The sequence below is a fragment of the Notolabrus celidotus genome, chromosome 7 (genome assembly GCF_009762535.1).
Source record: "Notolabrus celidotus isolate fNotCel1 chromosome 7, fNotCel1.pri, whole genome shotgun sequence".
Taxonomy (NCBI): domain Eukaryota; kingdom Metazoa; phylum Chordata; class Actinopteri; order Labriformes; family Labridae; genus Notolabrus; species Notolabrus celidotus.
The window spans coordinates 7,414,921-7,424,318 of record NC_048278.1 but is presented as its reverse complement, the minus strand read 5'-3'; the positions used below and the strand labels follow the sequence as shown (position 1 = coordinate 7,424,318).

Below are 9,398 nucleotides of genomic sequence, written 5' to 3'. Positions count from 1 at the left end.
TTTGTTTTGGCTTGATATTATTTAGTCTTTTCCCTATCCCCTTCTTATTCCTTGAATTTTGTGGTTATCCTTTTGGGATAACTTTAAGAACCCCTTGGTCTGCAATTGCATCCCATTCCCCCAGTTCCTGACAGTTGTGTGAGTTATGGATTAGATAGGTATCCATTCAGTTTTCACAACATCTTGCTAATACACAGATGCAAGATTTAAGATAAAACCGAGTCATGGGATACATGAAGTCCATCAAAAATAGGTTGCTTATTGCTATGATATTAATATATTTTCATAATGTCACAACCTGGCTCAAAAATGTTTGATAAAAGAGGGAGACCACACATAATCTACAAATATATGCAATACGTAATACGTAAAGACAATAACATTTTAAAGTGTTATGTGGGAGGTAGTCAGTATGTATGCAGTTTCGAGGTCAAGCAACACAATCTGCAAACAAAGGTGAAGGCAGTCTGCAGGCCAGGGTAGAGGGTGAGAGTTGTGTGCAGGTCTGCCTTGAAGCCTCCTGAGCCCAGCCTGCTCAGGTGTGCTGCATCACTGACAAGCTCTCACTGAAGGCTCCACCAACATCCCCCTGAAACAGACAGAGCCAGCAAAGGAAAAACAACAAACAATAGAGAGATCAGCTCTGAGGCCAACAAGAAATAGCTCGATGGCAGTCTTACAAAATAGCATGCAACAGATGAAGCACCTGCAACATGATAAACGAAAATCCAGATTAAAAACAGAAAGGGAGTTAAATGTCTGAGAATATCAATTCATCCGATTATCTTCCAGAATTGATGAACAAGAAGAGTGGCAATTATTTCCACCAATCAGAGATTAGAGTTGTAGTTCCTTTGTCGCCTAAAACTCAGTTTTTTGCTTATAAAATCTAAAAGAGGACTTCTACTCAGCTCAGCTACTCTAACACCCATAAAAAATAAAGAACAATAATCAAAACATCTTTTTGTTCAAAGTATAGAGAATTTATTTCCCTCCATTCAAAGCATAAACATTTTAAATTACATAGTTTACTGAAACTGTTTGAGGTTTTTATCAGTCCTATCTTATCTTTAAAGGATTTGTGTAAACTTCTTTGCTGTGTTTTAATTTAGCCAAAGCTTTTCCTGTTACAGCTCTCAACAGTTTAATGAAGTGTGTGTACATCTGTGTTTGTGTGTGACAGTAACAAGAAAATAATAGACCTTGTTGCGTTATTTACACTCCCTATGTGTAGGCACATCATTTTCATGTAAGTATTTGTGGTGTTATTTCAGAATGAATGAAACCCTTCAACTGTCCCTTGTCATTGCATTGATGAAGTGATTGTCTAAAGCATGTACAGTAAGGCTGTTAGCATCTAGGGCCCTCGTTATTTTTTAACCAGGTCTACAAAGCAGGTTTTTCAAGTCTACATGGTATTAGCTTACGCAAACAGAGAAAACCTTCATCTATGAGTCCGGTTCATGTCCACTTTTTCATATAATCAGCTGCTTTAAAGCTCCTGTGTGACTTAAGCCTGGCAACAACCCATGCCAACAACTTACCCACAATTAAGGCAGTGTTTAAATGTACCAGATGGTGTTCATTATACAGCATGAAATCCCATCAGGAGTTCATCCTGTACCCAACACTGACCAAACACAGCTTCATCCAGGAAGCTGAAACTCTGAGAAAATTCCTTGTCCATTCCATCAGCACTGCTCTTCCCCCAGAGATCTTGCACAGTCACTCAGGTCCAGAGAATCCACAGGTATGGGAGCTTTTCTGCCACTTTTTGGGGTCTGGGTGGTAAAAATCTCCACAGACTTGGAGATGGAGTGCACAGAGCGTTCCCTGTAATACCCGAAAGCCTCCCGTGCCTGCTCTTCTCGTATAGTTTGCTCAAAGGTCTTTCGTTTGTGCCTGAATTCAATGACAGTCTTTGTATAGGAGTTGAGGGTGGTGACCGAAGCACCCATGCAGCACGTGAAGGATGCCCAGGCCACGCTGATATGAAACAGAAGGGATTGAAAAAAAGGACATTTAGGGAAATTGTAACACAGCACATGTGGTCATATCGGTTGATGTAATAAAAAATGGAAACATTTCAATGTAAGAACACAATACAAATTGCATTCTGGCCTTGTCCCCCTAATATTTTTGTTTGCTGAGATTAGTGTCAATCAATTTAGGTCCTTCTGCTCCCCTGGGGCATGCTGGGCCACATGGGGGATCAGAAATTCAAATCTCTGCCTCATGTCCTTTAAAGCACGTTGGTTAAAGCTCACAAAAGGTCAAGAATTGTTTAGCCTCTAAAATGAAATCTCAGCATACTGTGCATATTGTAAAGGAGTAAAATATTATCCCCTTATGCAATTCTAATCACTCCTGGACACCAAAGCCTAATCCTGCCATAACATGAGAGCTTTGGGCTTTTTTCATTAGAGACAGTGACGCTGAGGAGAGGTGAGAGCAGAGCAGAGCCAAAGCCCACTATTTATGGTTACAAGCTGAATGGAACTATCTGCCCTCTTAATGGGTCAGTTGACATCACTTTATTTACAAGGAAGTGTGTCACATGATATAAGTGAACAAACATCTTGTGATTATGATCCATGAGTGTGAACGTGACTGTGGGGTCTTACCAGAAGGACCAGCCATAATCCCAGTTGTAGGGCCTCCAGTCAGGTGGGCCCAGGCTGACAGTGACGGTGAAGACCTGTGTGTACATCACATGAGCCACCATACCAAGGAGACCTGAAATCATACGAGTGGACAGTAAGCTATTGGGCTAAAAAATATATACATTAATAAAACTTCTGGACAAGAATAACTTGGTCCTGTTGAAGTCACACAGTTGATGTAAACCATTGAAATTCACTTTTGTCCTTTATGTCTTTTCAACATCACCCTCTCTTTTATGCATTTACTGCTATATCATTAATGTCAGTCTTCTTGGTAACTACTCCTCTTCGTTGCAGAAAAACAAGGACGATACATTTATTTTCTCTATGAATTTACCAAAGATCTGACATTAGAAGTTGTGCCTTTATAATAAGACTTCCGGAGTCTTTTATTTAAGTTATTGCTGCTGGAATTACAGACTTTAGATTTCAAAGCATAAAAACAAACACTCACACTCTTAACAAAACAACAACAAAAGAGGTACCTGAGAGCACAGTGAAGACAGCAGCGAAGGCATTGAGCTTGAGTCCATCAATGACGTTGCTGGAGTGGACCATATCCAAACACATGAGGCTGAAGCCCACCACCAGCAGAATAATGTAGAGCATCTCAGAAACCAGCGACAGCCACAGCATGCCTGCAAAACAAGAACAAGTGATCACAATAACAACAAATTAGAATAAATATTACTACTTGAGAAATTGATCAGATTTATGTACAGCTTATCACAGTTACTCTACAGTCAGCCTCAAGTAAATACAGAGTGAGGATATATCAATTAGGTTTACTCTTTTTGTAAACGAGTCACACACTACCATGCTCTTGATCCTGTTGGAGAAGTCTGTTGTAGGTTATCATCGGCCTTGGCTGATTATCAGGGACGATTTTTGGCATTTGGCCAATTATCCATGTAGGGACCATAGTGTTGATTTACATGTCTTATTTGTTAATCATGATTATATCCTTTTTATGGTTGACTTCATTTCCGGTTTTGGGTATACAAAAAGGCATACAAAGAGGGTGAGTGGGTTTGAATTTTTTTTGTTGACCGCCATCGCCATCACCATCGCCATCGCCATTGTCATCGTCATCGTCATTATCATTGTTTATTTCGATCTTTTTGGCATTAAATTATTTTGGGTCTTTTGTTAATGAATAGAAAAACCTTTCCTGGACTTTGATTTTGATTTATGGCAAGGTGCATCACAAACACAAGCCCACTTAGTCTCTGTGGCACTTTTCACACCTTTTGTCCTGCCCGCAACATGATCTGACGGGCAAGACATCACAAAGACTGTGTGGCGTAACTATGCTGGGAGTATGGTAACTGTTAACTCCCATATGATGTTTGTCAGTTTCAGTTTTGATTACAAAATTGCTGAAGGCATTTTAACAAAGTTTTGTGTTGGATTTTGTAATATTTCAAATCCATGCAATATGGATTATTGGTCTTATGAACTATAAATAATTTGTATCTGTATCAGTGCTAAACAAACAATATTAGTCTACCCCTAGTATGTTGTCATGTCATTCTTAAGTTCCACTTTTTACTTTAGAATGACTGATGTCAAGTTGGGCAATAAATCCAATTATTAAATCAATTAAACAGCAGTTAACTCTTTAATAACAGTCTTGAATAGACACTGATATCTTATGCGCAGGTGAAACTGGGACTTCATTTCATTGACAAACTCTTGGTTCCTCATGTCACTAACGGGGGATGAAGCTGTCTCATGTCCGAGTGGTAAGACTCTGAATGTCAGTTGATACAAGAGGAGGGCAATCAAAATCGTATTCATCTTTTCAGTCTTTCAAGCCAAGTGTAATTACATCTGCATTGCCGGCTTCTTGTTATTTATCCACTTGACAGGAAGTGAGCAATTTTCAAATAACAGTGTCAACACAGCTGAAAATCCATAAAGTAAACACTTAATGGGTGTACGTGTGCATCTCAGGCTGCTTGGTTTTTATTTTAAAATGAACTGAAATGCACAACTTGAAGGTTTAAGTGCTTTCTGAATTACTAAAGTTACAGATGAAATCAGGAAATGTCATGTGAAAAACAATCATCCACTGCTCCCTCTTAATGGATAACTGTTCAATATTAATACAAATTTGAAATCGTATCCTGAACTATGGGAGAATAGCTGGTAATTGGATGAATAATCACAATTTATTTTCTTCATCTAAGTTATGGCAATTTTGCCTTTATTTGAAAAGGACAGCTGAAGAAAGACAGGAAATGTGGGGAGCAGGGAGTTGGGGAAGAAATGCTGCAGACGGTCAAGGCTGGGAGTCGAACCTGCAACCACAGCCTCCATACACGGGGCACGCATTTAAACAGCTAGGCCAATGGCGCCACATGAATAATCATTCTTTAAGATTTAGAAGGAAAGACGGTTTATTTATTTGGAAAGGAGAAGTGCTTCAGTCATTTACTTTCTCTGAAGATGCCTTTTCAAAACAATGAAACAGATTTACAGTTGTCTTTCTTTTCAGACTGATATTTCAAACCAAACCTCAAGTCTAGTGGTTTGCACATGTTCATCCATAACTTCACATTTCTGATAAGCATTTTAAAATATACTCTCTTTCAGTAAGAGAAAACAGGAACAACTTATTAACCACTATCTACAGCATTTCCACAGATAGTTCTTGTCTATTTTTAGTGAGACTACTGAAGAACTTTATGTCAGACAGCAGTGGAAGCAGTGGAAACTCACCTTTCTCAGATGCAGGCGCCAAGTCAATGAAGCTCCGGCACATCTCACCTAACAGCAGATAAAAGACACATTGTTTTGTCAATAAATTACATGGAATTCACTAAGCTGCAGATCAGAAATTAGTGAGTTTGGCTGAGGTCAGGTCAAAGGGGAATGACTGAGGATAAACAAACTAAATAAATGCTCCTAGTACTAAACTGACAGAGGCATCAGGCTAAGTTCTAATCTGTGTTTCATTCCCAATTTCTGTCCGGGTGTGTTCTGCTGGATCAGCTCAGAGAGGAGTGTGACCTTCTGCTCTGTGACCACAGAGTGACACCGCAGTTTAAAAAAACGATCAACAGAATGTTGAATAAGAGGCAAATTCAGCTTTCTGGGGCTTCTGATTCAGCATCACCAGCTGCTGTGTTGGCAAGGTGGCTCAACATCTGCTTCTTGTCCTATTGAATTACACATCTATTCATTGAATTACAATGACGGGCTAGAATGTGGGTATTACTGATAAAAATAAAAATGCACTGTCATAACAATCATGTAACAAAATGAGAAGAATGATGTCTGTGTCAGTTTAAGCAACAGGATACAGAAAAATCGACCTTTGACGCGTTTCCTGCAGATGTGCTGTTTTCTTTATCTGCTGAGCGTGTTGTTGGATTTGTATGTGGAACACTTTAATCAGGTAGAAGGAGTGTGGCAACAGCTGTTTTGAGGAAAAACTCATCAAGGCCCCCGTTACATAATCCTTATTAACTCAAGCTGTCTCAACCCCCCTCCCACCCTACGGCCACTTGATGAGATAGACATGTGCTAGCAATTCCTTATTGAGTAATCTCAATGTGTGGGTCAATTCTTGTCTTGAACATTGTAAAAATGTGTCTGACATGCAGGTCTTTCTGTTTGGACATCATTGTTGAGGCGTATGTTGATGGGCCTAATCAATTTTAATGGATCAAACATCATAGATCACATCTTTGACTTGAACTTCTCATGACCGTCACCCGCCCCCCAGACACACCCCTCAATATGTAACCTTTGCAACTCATCAAAGTTTTGAAACTTGTTAAATAATTGAACTGAACTGTGATTAATAAAATCCCACAATTAAGCTTGCGCACACACCACTCACTGTTTTCTCTTCCCTTTGGCTTAAGCTGTAAAGCAATCACATCCATCTACTTGAACTGTGACACTAAACATGAAGTCAAAGTTTCCTATTTTTAGTGTCTTACACTTCACTGTGAAGCTTCTGGGTCCTGCTATAGGCTCACTATTCCATGCCAGATAAAAACAACTACAGCAAATTTAGCAGATCCCTGGAGTGTGATAAGTCAGTTGATATAAATGGGGGAGGATTATACTGGCATGACATGGACTATCTCAAAAAGAGTGAGTTACCTCCATTTAAACAGAGAGTACTGTAAAGAGAGTTTGGATGATGGATTCACAGAGTAAATATTTGTTTTGCAAACATATGCTTTTGTGGATTTTATGCACTCTTTTATTTTATCTAATACATTTTATATGGACATATGTGACTGAAGTAAAATGTTAAGTAATTTAAGTATTTGTATTTTATTTATCCATGTCGAACATCTTAGGGGGAAAAAGAATAGAGATAAAACATATGTGCAATTAGCTATCACAGTATACTCACTGTGAAGACTGATGTTACAAAAGTTCTGTTTGAAAAGTGCTTATACGATGAGGTACAGAGCTTATCTAGTCCTGTCCCCTTTTCCATTCTACATTAGATCAGTTCAATACATTAAATACAGGCTGAGACATTCAAGTAGCTCCAAAGAGTAAATGCTTTCATAAATGCATCAATTGTGCAACAACAAAATAAAATGTATACAGTGCACACAATGTTAAACATGTAAATAAGATTAAGAATCAAGAGTCAGTGTTTAATGAGGTGTGATCCTTCCATCTGTGTGAGTATAGCCTACCAATATGATGGTCAACTCTGTTTTGGTCAAAACCAGAGTAAAGACATAAAAACGGGTGAAAGAGAACAGAAAGACAACAATTTGAGGTTCTGATGATCTGCTTTTGAAATTTTAGATAATGTGACAGTGTAAAAAGTCCCTGTCCAAAAAAGTGTTCCAACACAGGATTTTATTTAACCCTTCTGTTATGTTGCGGGTCAAACTGACCCTTTTCAAAGTCTTTTTTAGGGAATGCCTTCCAAACCAGCTAAATGCAGCATAAAAATCTGGACAGCATGTGACAGAAGAGGAGTCATGTTAATTTATCAACAACTTCATAAAAAAATTTAAAAAATAAATTAAAATTAAAATTAAATAAACAAAAAGATATGTCATGTAAAACTATTGTATTAATATTTAGGCCTTCCAATGTATATTAAAACAAGTTTTAACATACATTTTCATGTAAAACGAGTGAGTTATCCTCATTGAACCATAATATTTGAGAATTAAAGAACACCAATGAACCAAATCTGGATTTAAATGGTTAGTAATGGAGTTAAAAAATAGATTTAAAACATGTGTATTGGGATTTTTGGGGTTCTGACACTTTTGAATTGAATAGGCCCCGGGTCAAATTGACCCAGGAAATTGCTGTTCCAGAGAAACTAAAATAACAGTAGGGAACTAAATCAATAAAAACCTCATCAAACAATTTTTAAAAAATCTCTACTGTTTTGTAAAATCAAAATGAGTTTGCTATGATTTACGTTATTCAATTGAGAAGTCCATCAAGGACTTAAATGACAGAAAGTTACACATGTTTCACATGTTACTACCATGTCATTGCACGTGAGGCTACTTGTAAGCATGATAAATGTCTGCTTGTGCAAAAGTCAAGCCAGCTCAGTAACACACTCTACCACACAACACACACTTCTTCACACCTTCTCTTACTTTCATCGTGGATGTTTTCCTCACAGGAGAACCAGATCCCGGCGTGAAACTGTCTGAAGAGGTACCTGTCGTCCCCGGTCTCCCAGCTGTACACTACTTTGTTCGGGTCCGTCTCGTTCACCCCGTAGTCTATACACTGGTGCGTCCGCAACTTGCTGCACTTTGGCTTGGGGACTCTCTGGGTCCCCACGCACCAGTACGTCGTAATAAACGCGGTTATCGCGAACAACAGAGCCATGAGGTTCAAAGTGACCGACAGAAGGCTCCTGCATTTGCGAGTCGTCCTCATTGTCCCTGAGAAGAATGCAGAGGCGCGCGGGGGACCGAAAAGTTCATGGGTGCGAGGTGAAGAAGGTGCGCGAGCTCAGGTTAATCTCCAAACACACCTGGTAAGGTATAACAGCCATTTGGTGCTTTACAGCAGCCACATGTTTCCATAGGTGAGCAGGACGGAGAGAAAGGTGAGCCCAGCTGTGTGCCAAAGTGTCATAGTTCCATGGACTTGGTTTCCCTCTTGGTCCTCACGAGTGTCCGGCATATAGGATGTCACGTGGTGAAAGGATTGGATTCTAGCCTTCATCAAGCGTGGGATATTCTTATGATGCGCTCTCTCTCTCTCTCTCTCCCCCCCTGTATCTCTGTCAATTGGATGCCCCTCCTCCCCTCATCCCCTCATCCCTCACACTCAACTAATGGGCCTCAACTGCAGATTATCAGCCTGGTGCTCATGTGCTGGACGAAGTTGAACTTCCACTTAAAGCTCCCTTGACTTATTGTTGAACACACGAATGTGACCTGACTTGGTGCCCTAAGGCAAGATTTCAACTGGTGCCCCTTGTATTGTAAAAACTCCACACAACAATCACATCACATACACTGAAAGACAACTGACACCGCTTTATGTTTTACAGATTTTCTTTATTTTAGAATAAAACTTACCTCTAAAAGAACATTTAAAAAATGCTAATAACACTGATATTTATATTTCAAAATACTTAATGTAGTAGAAGGATTTATTCAGTCATAACACTAATTTCCACAGTACAGACACTTTCAACAAAGCATCAGTAATGTATTGACTGATGACTGAAAAGGGCAGCAAAATGCTTATTTAAGCCGTGCCTAC

General features: G+C 39.2%; 1 protein-coding gene across 1 annotated transcript; it reads right to left on the bottom strand.

Moving 5' to 3' along the window:
* Positions 1-967: 967 nt before the first annotated feature.
* Positions 968-8,870, bottom strand: LOC117815231 (germ cell-specific gene 1-like protein). Its single transcript, XM_034686820.1, has 5 exons — positions 8,273-8,870; positions 5,388-5,435; positions 3,149-3,301; positions 2,625-2,736; positions 968-1,986 (listed from the first exon to the last, which is right to left on the bottom strand). Exons 1-5 carry the CDS (start codon positions 8,559-8,561, stop codon positions 1,692-1,694), a joined length of 897 nt encoding a protein of 298 aa, XP_034542711.1. The 5' UTR covers positions 8,562-8,870; the 3' UTR covers positions 968-1,691.
* Between the last annotated feature and the right edge of the window lie 528 nt (positions 8,871-9,398).

Coding starts and splice junctions, on each gene's coding strand:
- LOC117815231 (XM_034686820.1), bottom strand. CDS start 8,561: ATGAGGACGACTCGCAAATGCAGGAGCCTTCTGTCGGTCACTTTGAAC. Junction 5,436..8,272: donor GGAAAACATCCACGATGAAA/GTAAGAGAAGGT, acceptor ATCTGCTGTTAG/GTGAGATGTGCCGGAGCTTC. Junction 1,987..2,624: donor GATTATGGCTGGTCCTTCTG/GTAAGACCCCAC, acceptor GTTTCATATCAG/CGTGGCCTGGGCATCCTTCA.